Raw genomic sequence first — 17939 nt, forward strand, 5'->3', positions numbered from 1 at the left:
ACCCAAATCCTACACCAATAGTATTGTCACCAAGGACAAAGCCAGAAGATATGGGTAGGCTCATAGGGTTAGAGCCAAAAAAAATTTTGTTGCTAAGAGCTAATAGGCTATTTTTTTTACCTTAAAATTTTTTGCTTGATTGGAGGGTGGGCATGGCCTATATTCCCCAAAATTCGTAACTGATTGTCGCAGTGGCGGGCATGCTCTAAAACGCCACCCTTTGTGGTGGTAGTGTCGGCAATGATGCTGCTCTATACGCTCCACGAGTGCCCTGACATACTCATTCATCTCTAGATCTACAGCTACGTATGTTTTGGAATGCACCGTGCACATCGTGTTTGTTTGGATCAAGTTCCATCGGAGGAACGCGCCCACGATAGCAACGCATCCCGCAACAATTAAGCGATTGCAGCGGGCTGGATAATCTGGAGGCGAAGAGAGAGAGTTGTTCGACTGTTGAAAAAGTTTTTTGAAAATAGATCAAGCCTCGATGTGTAATGAGATCCGGTGGTGGCGTGACCGAAGATAGTGTAGCGGTGGTAATGGAAGGCGAAGATGGATACTTGTGAAGATAGAGATCGGCATCAACAGGGGTTTTTTTCTCCTCTCTTTTGATTGCAATGCTTGATTTGAAATTTTAATTGCTAAGTTACTGGCGTGGCGTACGTAGCTTGTAAAACGTTTTGGAGTTATAACTAACAAATAACTTAAATGGAAGTGTTTATCGACCCTAGCTAGCTTAGATACATCCACTTAATTTCCTAATTATCTACTAATTAACTCTTAACTTAATTGGTGTCTTGCTAAAGTAAAGTACTTGTGGAGTTATTATATTTGTCTGATCAGCCTGTTATAATATATAATTATGAGATTTGATTTTATTGTAATCAAATCAATCAATTACAATAAAATCAAATCTCATAATTATATATACAATCAAACGGTCGCTGAATAATAGATTAAACGTGCATGCAGACGCGTGTATATATTATGGTTCTTTCTGTCATACATGCTTTAAAATATATTGTAAACCCATGCTAAATATACAAGACCCGGTAAACCCGGCCCATAGAAGATATATTTATTTATGCTTGCTAATTAATTAAGCTAAGGAACAGTACTTTCAAACTTTCTGGTTCTTGACTTCTTCTTCTTGTATAAAATTTTTTTTCTGTACGTAGCTCCTCAAATATTTTCAATTTAATTTCATCGATCGGCTTCTATATATATATATATATATATATATATATATGGACCCAAAACTATATATATATTTCAGTATATAATATTCTTAGGAAGAAGTCTGACGCAAACGCATGGCAAAACGCCGTGAGTCTTTAAAGGTTTGAAACAGCTGTTTATATATATATATATATTAGAAGTCATGAATTGACTATTAGAGATGGCCGGCCAACCCGCGACTGTAATTAAGGAATAAATAGAATATTAATGAATTAATTAAGCTTGTTTTACCATGTGAAAATGAACGTAGTACGTACGTAGATCGAGTAAAAGGAAAGGAAAAGAAATTAAAGGAATCAGAACAAGTACGTGGAGATCGACTGGAGAGGAGGAATAGAATTAATATATATATATACACAAGTAAGTAGAACTGATCGATCATAATTGAATGGAATGAAGAAAGAAGGATACAAGGCAAAGACAGAGAGTACAAGCAAGAGAGGTGAAACCAAGAGTGGTACAAACCACACGTAGAAGCTCAAACAAGTGTGAAATCTCTCTATCTCTTTTGTGTTTATAATCATACCCAGATACATAATTCCATCCAGTTTCGCCTTTACAACAACGCCTCTGGAGCCTCTCCTTCATCTTAACCACTTGTATTTTCTCTCTAAGAACACTCAAATTTGCATCTACAATATTACTTGATCTTCCTGCATATATGCACCCACCCAATAATTAATTAAAAGCAATCAAACGCGCGTACAGATAGCTAGAACTCAATATATATAATTACTTCTAATTAATTAAGCATAAATTAACATATAAAACAGATTAAAAGTCCCTGCTGGATCTTTAGCTTGATCAATCTATATATAGTTAATTACCTTCATCACTGAAGCTCTGAGCTCTTACTAATTGCACGCCTTGATGAATATAGCGCTTCAGAGGTGGTTTTATTGATGAAACACAGAAAGAATATGGTAGGCAAGAAGCCATATATATATATATATAAGTACATATAGTTGTTTCTTCAGAATATAGATTTATATGTACATGCATGAATGTGCTTCTTTCATGCGTTGCTCGATCGTGTATATATATATATATATATATATATATATATATATATATATATATATGGTAGTACTAGTGCTCTAGAAGAGTTTGGCGTAATGTGGTCAATAAATCTTAAATATTAGTATATATCCATGATCGATGATAAGCCATTAATTAAATTACATAAATAAGTTATTTGCTGCCTTCGGAGTTACGTATTTGGACTGACTGCACCAGCTGGCGTCTGGCCGATCGATAGCCATGCATGCACTTCATATTTACAAAATAATAAAAAAAAAAATTAGAAGATAATCTTGTGTAGAAAAATTAGATAAAGTGATATTTGACCGTCCACGTACAACACAAGAATTGTGATTTTGTGCCTAAAATACTTAAATAGCGATTAAAAAAATCAAAATTGTTCCCTACTTTCTTTCTTTTTTTTTTCAATTATTATTATTCATTATTCATTATTCATTGGTGCAATGATGGTGTAAATTTGTGTACTTGCATGTTATTTTCTCCATTTGACACGTGCATTAGGAGAAGAATGACAAGTTGTCCTTTCCCGTACAAACATCTTTAGGCATTATTTACAAGGCACGTGTACATATTTGAGAGAAGAGAGAATAATAGACTATCCAGTTAAGAGCACTCGATCACATTCGACTCACCAAATTTATTCTTTATTTTTTCAAAGTACGTTCGGCTCTATATTTTAAGTATTCACTTTTATTATTATATTTAAATATTTGAGAGAAGAGAGAATATTAGAGATTTATATATATATATATATATATATATATTTAGCGAGTGAATAATACTCATAACAACTGATCACTAAATGTTTGACGAGCTGAATGTAACTCATTTTGGTCCTATATCAGCATTTTCAACTTGCCAAATTAACATTTGAATTATTTTGACTAACTGAATGAAAATGCTCTTAACAATTTTTGATGTGGTGGTTGTTCATATAGATAATAGATTCAAAACATGGCTATTTTCATTAAATTTGGATATATGTGTAATTTACAAGAAAGCCAGAACTTATATTGATATATTGCAAAATCAATAATTTAAATATCTAAAAGCATAGTTTTTATATGATTATAATAGGTTGCCAAGAAAAAGAAACAAACACAATTTTTTTATTTTATTTTATTTTTTTTTAAAAAAAATGCTTATTATCCTCCTTCCAGTTTGACTTGTCTCCATATAAAGATGAATCGGTAGAGTATATTTATTTAAGTCAAGCTACATGCACTTAGTCACATACTCATTTCTTTGCATCAACTTGGAATTCCCACCATTTCAAGCAAGCTAAGAGTTGACCACACTTCAGGCAATAAAAGAACGGAAAATATTGATGGAACCCTAACGCTTTTTTCGTTTTTGAGATCAAGACCTCAGTTTTCAATTTTGTAAATTTAAGACCTGAATTTAGGCTCTTTTACAATGTGAAACCTCCGTTAGATTTTCCATGAAAATAAATGACATAAAAATCTAACTATGCTCGTCATATAAGAGAGAGAGAGAGAGAGAGAGAGAGAGAGAGAGAGTGAGAGAATGGCATTGGTAAACAATCTGATTTAGAGACAAGTAAGGTTGTAATCAAACCGAACCGAGTATTGAATGTTACAGCCCTACACAAGTCCAAAATAAGGCACCAAAACTTGAAACCTTTCACACTAAAGACAAACATGTCAATGATCCTCGACAATTGAATCTAGATAGAAATGTGGTGAATGCAAATCTTTTTTCATATCAAATTTCAAAAGACAATTTTTCAAATCCCATTCTACTTATCAAAAAAAAATTTCAAATCCCATTCTACAAAAGGCCCTTCCAATTTCAATGTTCCAACCACACACCCCAATAAGTATAAGAACAGAATAACAGGAAAAAAAAAAAAAAAAAAAAAGAGGGTGGGGGGGTAGGGTATCTCGCTTGTCACTAGTAAGCCTTTTTTTTTGTTTCTTCTTTTCATTTATCATAAACGAGCAACAATGTCCCACACCAGCAAAACACATGGAATAGTAGATAGTACAAAGTATAGCTCCATAAATCGCAACTGTATTATCATTGTTGTTTGTTCCTTTAAGCTAACAACTAAACATTTTCACCAACTTTATTACGGAGAACAAACAGAAAAGTACTCATTACCTATGTAGGTATCGGAATAATAATCAGCAGTCCTCACAAGATTAAAATACCAACAGCAGTCTCATACATTGGTACTCCCATCCTCAGATGGAGCGCTTCCTCTATCTACACAAAGAGAACAATGGTTATTTTTTTTCTCCCTAAAATATAATATGGCAAGGAAGACATGTTAAAAATAACTGTAAAGCTTAATGAGTTTTTAGCAAAGGGAGGCAAACCTTCACCATCTGATGGAGCATAAGGAGACTTCCGGTATCGCGTTTGCTGTTGTGTGGGCTAAATCATGCAAAGTGCACCGAGAATAGCATGTCATGAGCAGCATACAAATTTCAGAATAGAAATAATATTATACTCATTTTAGAAGAAAGCTATTATACAAGGATAGGCCAGGTAAAAGATGTCCAATTTTGGCTCTATTTAACTTGATCCATAATTCTAATACCATTATACAGGTATCCTGTCAGTAGCCTCAACAACCCAACCCATGCTAAACCTTTTTTTGGACCTAAAACCTTGCAGCGATCAGCATTATCTTTTTTTCTTTTGTTAAGTAATAAGATTTTATTAAAAAGCGTAAGGCGCCCCTAAGTACACCGAGAGTATACATAGGAACCACCAAAGCCAACCCACGAAAGACAAAACCCAAACAAACCCACAAAGAACAACCCTAAAACCCGAAACCCACAAAGAGCACCCAAAGCCCAACATATGAAAGAAGCCCCCAACAAACACCCAAACCTGCTCCGAAAGCAACCCAACCCAACCTAACAAACCCCCAAAACCCGCAAGAAAACCTGAACTGTTAGAGATAATATGTGGTAGTCCCACATTGCCTAAGTGAGGAGAAGCTTTGGCCATTGGCTCATATAAAAGCTTCATCCTCTTGTCCCACATTGCTAAGATAGAAGACCCATCTCTACTCTAGTCTCTATAAATAAGGGAGCACTCATTGTATTCAATTTATTCAATAAAAGAGCATAATGTAGCCCTTTGGGCTTTATCTTGTGGATGTAGGTCATAGACCGAACCACGTAAATATCTTGTCTCTTTTATTTTATTATTCCGCATTTTATTTCTTTTAGATCAAGATTTCTTACATGGTATCAGAGCTAATAGGCTAACGCCAATTATTAGATTCTGGGTTAAGTCTTTTTCTTCCTTTATATTTTTTTTTTTTTTGTAATTTATTTACTTTTCTTCAGTTCTTTTATTTTTATTTTTCTTTTGTTTTGGTTCAGATTGTTTTATAATCATGAAACCCTCATTTCTTTTATTCTCTTTTATTTTCTTGTCTTTTTCTTTTGTTTTGGTTCAGATTGTTTTACAATCATGAAACCCTCATTTTCTTTTATTTTTCTGTAATTTCTTTTATTTATTTCTTTTTTTTGGATTTTTGTTTTTAGTACTGTATTGCCAATGTCTCTTTGAGTCATGGCTTCTTTTTCTCTCTTGCTGTCCTCTTATCTTTTCTCTCATTAAAAAAAAAAAAAAAAAAAAAATTTACAGAAGCCATTCTCTGGTCTTTTCTTTTCTCTCTTCTGTGTCTTCTCTCTTTTCCTTGTTTTCTAAGCTGCCAGATCTCTTATCTTTCTCTTTCTAAGCTGCCAGATCTCTTATCTAAGCTGCCAGAAGGTCACAGCGAAAGAAGTCTCCCTCCCCTGTGTTTCACGTCCTGCTGATGACCCAACCAGAAAAGTCCCTCCAAACTCTTCATCTCTTCTCTGTAAAGCAGTAAAAGCTGCAGTACTAAAACCCTCTTCTCATTCTTCTCCTTCTCTCAAAATCTTACAAGAGTTTTTCCTTACTCTTTACTCTCTTTGAGGCATTCTATCAAACACCTCTGTTTCTGTTCTCCTGCTTATCCGTTGCTGTGCCTTGAGGACCCATCACCTGGTTCGGCCTTTCTACTCCCACGTGCTCCTCCTTCACCTCTGTTTCACCTCAAAAACAGAGCTTCATCTCAGGATCTTTCTAATATTCTTCTCTTCTTCTTCTTCCCTTCTCTGTTTTCTTCTTCTCTTCATTTTTCTAATATTCTTCCCTTCCTGAAGTTCTCAGTGTATTTCTGTCAAACACCTTAGCTGAGATCCTCTCTTCTATCTCTTTTCTGTATTAATCTTTTTTTTCTCTAATATGGCCAACGCCATTACAGTTCCTCACCTTCTCTGCTCTCTTGAAGCAGTTCTACAGTCATGTTCACCAAAAAAAAAAAAACCCTCCCAAAAAAACCCACAACCCAAAATACATATGAAAATCAAACCCAAAATACAAAGTAAACCCGAAATACAAACCAAACCCATAATACAAAGAAAAGCCAGAACTACAGGGGGACGATCAGCATTATCTAATCAGACTTCGGCTTGATGCACATTGTGTCTAGCATACAAGCTTGCACGTGTGTATTTGCGTGCGTGTGTGTGACACTCACCCTACCAAAGGATGTCTCATTTTTTTTCACTAGATTGTGGCAGAATAGAAGAATAAATTTCAAACTATAGAATTAGTCATTCAATAGTCACAGCAACATGTGCACTATTGGTGAGGTGGTGGAGGATGTTGAAGGGTTGGCCCAACTTATGGGTTGTAGGGTTGGATCGCTGCCTATGACATATTTGGGTATGCCTTTGGGTGCCTCTTACAAGTCTGTTCTTACTTGGAAAGGGGTGATTGAGAAAATGGAAAGGAAACTGGCTGGTTGGAAGCGAATGTATTTGTCAAAGGGCGGTCGGTTGACTCTTATTAAGAGCACGCTGTCCAATATCCCCACGTATCTCTTGTCGCTGTTCCCTATTCCTTTGAGGGTGGCTAATCGTCTTGAAAAAATCCAGAGGGATTTCCTATGAGGTGGCATAGGGGATGAGGCCAAATTTCATTTAGTGAAATGGAACAGGATTTGTACTCCGTTGCATTCAGGTGGGTTGGGAGTTCACAACCTTTCCCTGTTTAACCAAGCTCTTTTAGGTAAATGGTTGTGGAGATATGGTAGGGAGAGAGAGGCTCTATGGCGTTTGGTGATTGACGCCAAATTTGGGAGCCTAAAGGGTGGGTGGTGCTCTATTGAGGTGTCGGGTTCCTATGGAGTAGGGGTTTGGAAATATATTAGGAAAGGGTGGGAGAAGTTTTGCAATTATGTTCGGTTTGTGGTAGGGGATGGATCATATATCAGTTTCTGGCATGATCGGTGGTGTGGGGAGAATTCTTTGAAGCTTTGTTTTCCAGTTCTGTATAGTCTTGTGAGGAACAAAGCGGCTATGGTGGTAGATAATATGGCTGTTCATAATGGCAACATTCATTGGAATGTTCTCTTTACGCGGCAATTACAGGACTGGGAGTTGGAGATGGTGCTCTCTTTCTTCGAGCGGTTGTACTCCACTCCGATTCGACAAGGAGAGGGTGACAAGTTAGTTTGGAACCTCTCTACAAGGAGCTATTTTGAAGTAAGGTCATATTATGAAGCACTTAGTCGGAAAGAAGGTCCATCATTCCCGTGGAAGAAGATATGGTGTGCTAAGGCTCCGACAAGGGTGGCGTTCTTTGTATGGACTACAGCTTTAGGAAAAATTTTGACTCATGACAATCTACGAAAGAAGAATATTGTGGTTATTGAGTGGTGTTGTATGTGTAAAAAGAAGGGGGAGTCTATTGATCATCTGTTACTTCATTGCGACACCGCCCGTGAGCTTTGGAGTTTTATGTTTTCTTTATTTGGAGTTGAATGGGTCATGCCACAATCGGTGATGGGTTTGTTGACTACTTGGGGTGTTTTTCGAGGGCATGGCCTAGCAAAAAATGTTTGGCGTTTAGTTCCTCACTGTGTTTTGTGGAGCATTTGGAGGGAGCGGAATGCGAGGCTTTTTGAAGATGTCGAGACTGTAATGGTAGTTTTAAGGAAGCGTCTTCTTAACACGCTATATCTATGGATAGCTCCCCATTTTTGCCACCTAGGTGTTTCTACTTTTGTAGACTTTCTTAATTTATTAGTTGTTCCTCCTGTTTAGGGGCTCTCTTGTATACTTCCCGTGTATTAGGGTTGCGCCCCTCTGCGCTTTTTATTGAATTTTAAATTACTTATAAAAAAAAAAAAAATAGTCACAGCAACAATGATACGGACATGATAAAACCGGGGGTGTAGATTCAAGGTGACAACCCAACCAACCCAACCCAAACCGACAAGCTTGGGTTGGTTTTTCTCAGGTTGATATTGCTTTGGTTTTAAAACCTGAAAAAAATGAGAGGTTGGATCGGTTTCAGTTTGGGGTTTTTCACAAAACTCAAACTAATCCAACATTTATTGACTATACATTTAAGATATAACATAAATTAGGATATGTCGCTTACTTTCAATAATAATGACCTAATATCCCATGCACTTGCTTTTTGGCTAAATGCTCCAAACTTTAGTTCAGGCACTGAATTGATATGATTCAAATCATTAATTTTTGGACCCAAAATAATTAAAGTTGTCAGTACAAATAAACAACACGAATGAGCTAAAGAGTACTGGCTCAGACCCAAGAGTGGCCAAGACCAAACTAATTCAAGCCGACCAGTTGCAGACTTGATTGTTTTGGTTATTCAATGTTGTCGGTTTGTTGCGGTTTAGCTATTCTCCAAACCGATGAGATCAGGACAGTTTGAAAACCCCCAAAACTGAACCAACCCAACATGTGCACACCCCAAACTGGAACCAAAATTCATATGGTAGCATGGTCAAAGACCATATGGAGGTCGTTGGAGTAAACTTCTTGCAAAATATTTGCAAGCCAACAGAAGAGAAAGGGATTGTTTCAAGATCAACTGTGGAGCCCTCAACCAGACAGCTTCCATATATCAGTAGAGGATCTTTAAAAATTTAAAGGGAGCAGGTGTCAGGGTGGTGACCTGATACAGCAAAGGTAACATTATAGTAGCCTTACTTAAATGAACAAGTGTTAACGAGTGCAAAGGAAATTGTCCACACACACACACAAAAAAAAAAAAAAAAGTGCAAAGGACATGGAAGCCACTGCAATTCTAATAGCCACCCAGTTTGTTCATAATATCAGTTTTTTAGGATAATGTCTTGGAAGGAGTCTTTGAATATTAAAAAGGCACTGCATTTATCTTGGTCAATGTCAGGCACAACATTCATCTGAGTTACTGTTTTGCCACACACATTGTTCATTGGGACATTAACTTCACCAGGTTGGTGCATGATTGGGAGGTGGACTTTGTCTCCTCTTTCTTCAATGTTTTGTATTCCGCTAGAGTAGGTCGGAAGGGTGATGATAGACTATGGTGGACGCCCTCAAAAAGAAGATCTTTTGAGGTCAAATCTTTAACAAGGTTCTTCTTCTTAACGTTGACTCCCCTTTTCCTTGGAAGAGCATTTGGAGGACTAAGACTCCTTCAAGGTTGGCTTTCTTTACTTGGACAGCTTCCCTTGGGAAAATTCTCACTTTGGATAATCTACAAGCGTCATATCATAGTGATAGATTGGTGTTGTATATGTAAAAATAGTGGAAAAACGCCAGATCACTTTGGATTATGGTTTTTCAAATGTTTGGGGTGGTGGATCTTTTGGCATGTTGGAATAGGAGAGTCGGACGGAATGGCATCATTATCATTCGGAATGTAATTCGTTCATTTTTATTGTGGTGCATTTGGAGAGAATTGAACGCTCGAAGCTTTGGTGATCAAGAGCGAACAAGCTCGGATCTACAGACTTGTTTTCTTAAAGCCTTATTTGAGTGGATCTCTGCTACCACCTTTCTCCATGTCTCTAGCTATGCAGATTTCTGTTCTCTTTTTTCTTGTTCTTGGTTTGCAGGGTGTTTCTCTAGTATACTTTCCATGTACTTGGGTTGCATCCCTTGCACTTTTAATGAATTTCCTTTACTTACATATTAAAAAAAAAAATGAAAAAAACAAGTTATCAATTGTTTCTTGATATCCCCCCATAAAGAAAAAAGTACAAAACTGTATACCTTTTCACATTTAAGGGCCAGAGGAAAAAAAAAAACAACTTTAATTTTCCTTACTTCAAATCACTGGAAAGGAAATAAATTCCCTAGCTTCTTCTGCTATTTGAATCTATCCATGCCATATAAGTTCTAGGTCAGTAAGTGTACGTGGGATTGAGCTACTCTTTTACCATCAAATCACTTTTACTTCACAAGCAACTTGTTAGTTACTAGAATGCTAGATATGAATAAACTTGTAACAGTTGTATAATAAGATTATTGGCATCATCGATTTGGCCGAAAACTAGTATGCTGATGCTCAATTCCACTATCTAGTTGGTTACTTCTACATTATATACTCCAAAAATTGGTAATAATTGTCCTAAAGAGCGATTGGCTTTATCAATTCTAACCAAAAATTATATTGCTTAGTTCCAGATTCACCTAACATTCAAGAACAGCATTATCTGACAAGGTTGAGTCTTTAAGCTGGTTGGTAATAATTGAGAACCCCAAGTCCATTCTAAATCCAACTGAAAATTCTGATTCATTACTTAATTAATCCTCCTAATTTATTGAAGCAGTATGGTGAATTGCTTCAGTTTCAATTAAGATCCAATTGCAGCATCTAGATGACAATTAACAACTTCAATATTGTCGACTGTCCTGAAAAGCTGCCAACATTATAGAATCCAAATTTAAACGCAAATAGTTGGCAGGCAAATTCTTGATTCTGTTCTTATAGCGAATGAGTGTTTGGATAGCCGCATCAAATCAGGTGAGCCTGGGTTACTATGTAAATTGGATATTGAGAAGGCTTATGATCATGTTAACTGGGACTTCTTATTGTATATGTTGAGAAGATGTGGCTTCGGGGAGAGATGGTGTTCATGGATAGCGCATTGTATTTCATCGGTGCGTTTCTCGGTTTTGGTGAACGGCACCCCTTCTGGTTTTTTTAGCAGCTCTTGTGGTATTAGACAAGGTGATCCTCTGTCGCCTCTTTTGTTCGTCATTGTGATGGAGGCTTTTAGTAAGCTGTTCTCTATTTCTGTTCAAAGGGGCTTTCTCTCTGGCTTCTCTGTAGGCTCTAGAAGCACTGGAGTGATTAATGTTTCTCACCTTTTATTCGCAGACGATACTTTAGTTTTCTGCGGGGCTAGTCCTGATCATCTTCTCTATCTTCGAATGTTATTACTGTCCTTTGAAGCTGTTTCAGGTTTGAAGATTAATTTGGATAAGTCAATTTTGACTGCTGTGGGTATTGTGGATAATATGGATGATCTTGCTGGCATTGTGGGTTGTAGAGTCTCGTCTCTTCCTTTCAAGTATCTCGGTCTTCCATTGGGGGCTCCTTTTAAGGCTAAGTCTAGCTGGGATGAGGTAGTTGGGAAGATCGAGAGACGTCTGGCTAGCTGGAAGCGGTTGTATTTGTCGAAGGGTGGCAGAGTAACCCTGAAAAAAAGCACTCTCTCTAATCTTCCGAAGTACTTTCTATCTCTATTCCCTATTCCTTCCAATGTAGCTAGTCATATAGAGAAGTTGTATCGAGATTTCTTGTGGGGTGGCATAGGTGAAGAATTTAAATTTCATCTGGTTAATTGGCCCAAGGTTTGTTCCCCTATTTCAAGTGGTGGCTTGGGCATCAGGAATTTGAGGCTCTTCAATAAGGCTCTTTTAGGGAAGTGGCTGTGGCGTTATGTCCATGAGAAAGAGGCTTGGTGGAAATCTGTTGTGGATGCAAAGTTTGGACCTACTCGGGATGGTTGGTGTTCTTTAGACCCCCCTGGGTCTCACGGAGTGGGGCTTTTGAAGAATATTAGGAAGGGATGGAGTTCGTTTCGCAACCATATCAGACTCATGTTGGGAAATGGATCTAGGATCCGTTTTTGAGATGATGTGTGGTGTGGTGAGGTGCCTCTCAAGGAAGCTTTCCCAGTTTTGTATGATATTGCGTGTGACAAGGATGCTCTTGTAGCAGACCATTTGGTTGTGGTGAGTGGGTCTTATCAGTGGGATGTTAGCTTTTTCCGAGCGGCCCATGACTGGGGGGTGAATGTTTTGGCCTCTTTTTTCTCTTTGTTGTACTCTTCCAGAGTGAATTATGATGGGGAGGATAAGCTATGGTGGTCTCCTTCTCACAAAAGGAAATTTGATGTTAGATCTTTCTATAAGACTCTTGCTTGCAAAGAGGCTATTCATTTTCCTTGGAAAAGTATCTGGCGGACCAAAGTTCCTTTGAAAGTGGCTTTCTTTGCTTGGACGGCAGCGCATGGGAAGATCCTTACTTTGGACAATCTCAGGAAGAAGCGAGTCATAGTAATTGATAGATGTTGCATGTGCAAAATGAATGGGGAGTCAGTGGATCATCTTATTCTCCATTGTGAGTTAGCTCGCGCTTTGTGGAACGCCATCTTTAGTCGCTTCAGTTTGTCTTGGGTTATGCCTCTTCGGGTGGTAGATTTATTCGCTTGCTGGTGGACGGGTGGTCGCTCCCGGAGTGCAGTCGTGTGAAAGATAGTCCCTTGTTGCCTTATGTGGTGCTTATGGAGGGAACGCAATGATAGGCAGTTTGAGGACAAAGAAAGAACTACTGAGGATCTCATTTCCTTTTTCTTTCATTCTTTGTACTCTTGGTCGGCTGCGTTCCTCGCACCCTTATCGTTTAGTTTTAATGATTTCCTTGTATTGTTTTCTACTTCCACTTAGATGCCTTTCTTGTATACTTCCTGTGTACTTGATTGCGCTTTGCGCTTTTTAATGATATTTCTCTTCCTTATTAAAAAATATATATATAAATCAAAGCTCAACCACAACTTCATTCAAGAAGGTAATGCATATCATGCAATCTAGCTAGTAGCATCAGTATCTAACACACTATTGACCATAATAATACACAAAGAACAGCAATCGTTGCAAACTCAGCCACAGAATAAGTCAAATTAAATTAATACCTGTAATTTGGGCTGAAGGGCCTTAAGTGGTCCTTTGGGCTTCTCAACACCTTGCTGTCATTGTCCAAAGTGTAAAAGATACTTGTTAGTTAACTTAATGCATGTTTCTCCACTGCTGTCAATGACAAGTAAAATGATTGTGAAACTCATGCAAAGTACCTTTCCCAGAGCCCAATCAGCAGAATCAAAGTAAGCACGTTCATGGTCCTGATATCAAACCCCAAACTTTAGTAAAAAACCAACTCAAATAGATGCCTTTTCCAAACCCTAACAAAGAAGAGCCATCAGTAATCTCAAAATTGGAAATCACCTTAGCAATGAGTGGTGGTTTCTTGGGCATTATTCCCCCATATTTCTTCTTCACCTCCTACAAAAACCCTAAACTGAGTTAACCAAAGTTATTTGAGAAATTGCTGCAACTGTAAGATACCCTTGGAATTAAAAACATTCCAAGAATGCAATATAAGGTCATTAATAGATCAACTGTGTAAAGAAATCAAGAATATGAACACAACCTCCTCTTGAGATGAAAGTATGGATTTTTCACACTCCTGGGGGACATCTACATTCACTTGTTCTTGCTCTTTGACATCCTCCATGCTAGACATAATGACCTTGCACCACCCAACCAAACAGCTGCAACAGCAAACCCGTTGTTCACATTAATATAGTAGATTTATTTATCTACTCATTTCTTTGTCCATTCATTCTTTTTTTTTTATTATTGGTAATCTAAACACACATCGAGTGGGTGTTGAAGCCAAGACGTCATCCTCCATCCCCTTTTTTGGAAGGAGGAAATGCCATTATAGTTGGAGTTCATTGGCATTTCAGTAGAAATATCAGACTATGACAAATCCAATAGGTCACAAAAACGATTTTTTTTTATAAGTAATCGAGATATCATTAAAAATGTAATGCGGCCCAAGGTACAGAGAAAGTAATCAAGATATCATAGATCGAGTAGAAAAAGAACAAGAAAATCAAAATAACTAATCACCAAATGAGAAACAAAAGCAGCTATCCAAAGATACAATGTGTTGAAAAATAAAGACATAATCCCCTTCAATGTCCTCTCACGATCCTCAAAACTTCTATCATTCATTTCCCTCCAAAGACACCACAAAATCACGAAGGCACCATCTTCCATGCAGCAGCGATCCAAGCGCTGCCAACAGCCCACCAACAAGCATACAAATCGACTAATCGTCTAGCCATAATCCAAGATAACCCAAATCGATTGAAGAAAACGTTCCATATGGAACAAGCAACCTCACAATGAAGCAGAAGATAGAAAATTAAGCGATTTCAATATTCAACCAATTAAGTTGATTCCTAAGGTCTTGAGAAGAGATGGGATCTTAAATTCTTGGGGCTAAATAAAAGGTATAAATAAGAGGCCACCACACATGCATCTGCATTTTGGTCAAGCAATTTTCTAAGGCAGCTAGCAGTGACGTTGCATATCTATTCCAAAAGGAGACAATGAAATAAAACTCAAAAGGATAATTTAATTCAAAAAAGGGGGGGAAACACATTATTAACAAAGGGTTATGTTTTTTGTCAGGTTGAGGGGACATAGTGGCAGCTAAAACAGAAGTCATCAAGAGAAAACACTAGCATACCTGAGCCTTTACTTCTTTTAGTACATGATGTGAACCATCAGATAGTTCCTCCAAATTAAAAGAAAGCAATAAGAAAATTTCTAAAAATATACAAGAGCCATTCAGGGCCAAAAGCAGCTTAAGTCTAGAGTAGCAACATGAAACTATGGTGACATCTAAAGAATACAAACCAAGACCTTTATAACACTTCAATTCCAAATTGATTTTGATGATTTTTTATTTTTTATTTTTTTATATTTACAAAGACCAACCATCAAAATGAATCTCATAATATTATTGGGACACATGAAACATAGTCCTAGAAAGAAAGATGCCACAAAAGCTTTGGAAAATTCAAACCCATCAAGGGCATAGCCCAAACAGCTATATAGGTGAAGCACCTCAAGGGCATAGCCCAAACAGCTTTTTTTGGGGGGGCAGGGGAGTTGGATTTAAGATCCCTCAACGAACTTGTAAAGAATCCAATGCAACTGCAGTTTGACCTTTTTGTCCTTTTCTTTTGTTCGTTTAATTTAGAGCATGCCAGCTGTTAACACCTTTGGAAATAACTACCCATACTAGAACTTTTCCAATAAATGTAACCTTCGATGACTAAATTTCTTCAGAAAAAGGAGACATGGAAGAGGAGAAGGAAGCATAAAGCTTTTGAAAACGAAACATAAAGAAGAGAGCAATCAGGCTCAAGGACCAAAATCTAAAAGCAATGAAGGTCAAACATAGGTAGACGTTTTAGAGTATCCAAGGGGGAAAAGAATTGACTCCTGATCCTGCATTTAAAGAGGATGGTGGAAATCAGAACCTGCACATAACCTGATTGGGAAGGCAACGGAATGCTGACAGATATAGTATCTTCCAAGCATAGTTGAAAAACTTTGGAACGTCACAATGGAAACTAAAGTTAAAACCTGGAAACTTGAGCCAATAATATATCCTAGTGGTCGCAGGATGCCATAGGCTCTCAAGATCACTAAAACTTTGAAAGCAAAGAAGTTTGACAATAAGCAAGCACTTAAAGCATTTCTATGAAAAATAGCATTTGAGAATGACGAAATTGAAATTTCGAAGAGTAACATGATTGGAATGGCAATAAAAAGTCTACAAATGTAGCACCCTCATGCAAGGATACAATTCAGAGAGGCATTTAACAACACAAGATGTATATCTCTCATACATACATAATGGCGACCACACGTGTAATAGAATTGCAAATGATCAAAAGCTTTCGACCCACTTGTTGAAAAGATGATAGTATCATTTAGATCAACTGGGCAACCTGAAATCTTTTACAGACTATTCACTCACCTCATACTTCTATTTAAAATCCGTAGTCCCAAAACCCAGTATCCCCCTGCATTTTTTGGAAAAAAAAAAAAACAAAAAAAAAAAAACAAAATTGTTCCCTAGGTTCATGGTTGAGGACACAAAAGGCAGAAAATCAGTGGCTAGTTGATTGCCTCTAATTACTCTTGACTTCTTCATTTTCTATAAACCCTATGCTTCGCGATTTTTCTAGGAATACTAAGTGGAAACTTTAATGGATGATTTCAGAAAAAGATCTGCCCCAGAATCCTATAAATTTTCTTTCACAATCAACCTTAAACAGCATAATAAAAAACAACAACAACAAATAAGTGATTCAATGGAGCTAGTTTAATATTCATTGATTCACACACTAATGATTCCTACGAATAATTACCAACAAAAAGTATGCGCATAAGAGCGTGAATCAATCACAAATAGGGTTGAGAATGTAACCGATCATTAAAAGAGAAAGATAGAAACATATATATATATATATAGAGAGAGAGAGAGAGAGAGAGAGAGAGAGAGAGAGAGAGATTCACAGGATTGGCCGCGTTGCCGATTAGACTGAGCTGGAGCGCTGCTTCTTGACCTCCGATGCGAATGCAGAGAGAAACGACTTAAGGGCTGAGATCTTGGTTGGTGCGATGGTTGTGTATCCAACTCAACTTCAGCTTCTGATCCTATTTGAAGGCCATATCCATCTATAAATCGCTAGAAGGACGCTTTGTTTACCAAACGAACTCAATTAAGAGACATTCTTTTATTATACATTTTGTACCCTTTTATAGTTTTATATTTGGTTCGGGATTTATAAGATAAGTCACAATCACAAATATGAGTACATGTACAAATTGTGTAGAAATATTATTTACCTTATATTAAAGTTTTATTATATGATTTATTTTTGTGCTTACAATTATTTGTTCTTTTGATTATCCGGACTCATTATGCTACTGCTCTATTGCATGTCCATCAAACCATAATTATCGTTAATATCTCCTTAAACCACAAAAATAATGTCAATGCCCTCCAAAGCTAGTAAAAAGATAAAAATAATCTTAAAATAAATTTAATAAAACAAAAATATTCTTATAAATTTTTTTTAAAATAAATTAAAACGACGCCATTGGTTTTTCATTTTTCATTTTTTCCTTTTTTTTTTTTTATATATTTTTGTTAAACAAAAATAGTTTTTATTATAATTTTTATTTTTATTTTATTGAGGAAAATACAATTTAGCCTCACAAACTACCAGTCATTCTCTGGATAGCCCCCCGAACTACAAGGCTTGAACTCTAGCCCCCCAAACTACAAAACCTTTGAAAAATACCCATTTTGGTGAAATTTTCCCATAATACCCCTGCCACGTGTTATTTTTCAATTCAAATAATAACAAAATTTAAATAAAAAAAAAATAAAAAAGGTTAAAAAAAAAAAAAAGATGAGTGTTTGGGGTAGCGTTATTTCTCAATTGCGACCCGATCTTCCTAACACCTCTCCGGTCACCGTCCGTTTGCAACGCCGTGATGACCGATTTTATAGCCCAGCTCAGTAAGTTTCGGTTCGCAATCATCAACTCGCTGATTTCGGGCGAGCTTGAGGCTCAAGCTCGTCCTGCTTTGAAAAATATCCTCCAATCAAGAAAAAAGCTTGTGATCCTTAAGCTCCAGGCAACTATTAGCCAACGTTTTGAGTGCTAAAAAATC

General features: G+C 37.0%; 2 protein-coding genes across 3 annotated transcripts; both read right to left on the reverse strand.

Moving 5' to 3' along the window:
* Positions 1 to 1607: 1607 nt before the first annotated feature.
* LOC133859444 (uncharacterized) lies at positions 1608 to 2227 on the reverse strand. Its single transcript, XM_062294852.1, has 2 exons — positions 2070 to 2227; positions 1608 to 1895 (listed from the first exon to the last, which is right to left on the reverse strand). The coding sequence occupies exons 1-2, from the start codon at positions 2179 to 2181 to the stop codon at positions 1621 to 1623; spliced, it is 387 nt and encodes a 128-aa protein (XP_062150836.1). The 5' UTR covers positions 2182 to 2227; the 3' UTR covers positions 1608 to 1620.
* A 2051-nt stretch (positions 2228 to 4278) lies between these two features.
* Positions 4279 to 16974, reverse strand: LOC133859335 (uncharacterized). Of its 2 annotated transcripts, none has more exons than XM_062294711.1 (7): positions 16773 to 16974; positions 13819 to 13939; positions 13614 to 13670; positions 13463 to 13510; positions 13304 to 13357; positions 4626 to 4683; positions 4279 to 4512 (listed from the first exon to the last, which is right to left on the reverse strand). In XM_062294711.1, exons 2-7 carry the CDS (start codon positions 13909 to 13911, stop codon positions 4469 to 4471), a joined length of 354 nt encoding a protein of 117 aa, XP_062150695.1. In that variant the 5' UTR covers positions 13912 to 13939; positions 16773 to 16974; the 3' UTR covers positions 4279 to 4468. The 2 variants fall into 2 exon arrangements, with proteins under 2 accessions (XP_062150695.1, XP_062150694.1); XM_062294710.1 differs by lacking the exon at positions 16773 to 16974 and adding an exon at positions 16625 to 16663.
* Between the last annotated feature and the right edge of the window lie 965 nt (positions 16975 to 17939).

This window comes from Alnus glutinosa, chromosome 2 (genome assembly GCF_958979055.1).
Source record: "Alnus glutinosa chromosome 2, dhAlnGlut1.1, whole genome shotgun sequence".
Classification (NCBI taxonomy): domain Eukaryota; kingdom Viridiplantae; phylum Streptophyta; class Magnoliopsida; order Fagales; family Betulaceae; genus Alnus; species Alnus glutinosa.

Coding starts and splice junctions, on each gene's coding strand:
- LOC133859444 (XM_062294852.1), bottom strand. CDS start 2,181: ATGGCTTCTTGCCTACCATATTCTTTCTGTGTTTCATCAATAAAACCA. Junction 1,896..2,069: donor TCAGAGCTTCAGTGATGAAG/GTAATTAACTAT, acceptor GCATATATGCAG/GAAGATCAAGTAATATTGTA.
- LOC133859335 (XM_062294711.1), bottom strand. CDS start 13,911: ATGTCTAGCATGGAGGATGTCAAAGAGCAAGAACAAGTGAATGTAGAT. Junction 13,358..13,462: donor CTGATTGGGCTCTGGGAAAG/GTACTTTGCATG, acceptor GGACAATGACAG/CAAGGTGTTGAGAAGCCCAA. Junction 4,684..13,303: donor CCCTTCAGCCCAAATTACAG/GTATTAATTTAA, acceptor TGCATGATTTAG/CCCACACAACAGCAAACGCG.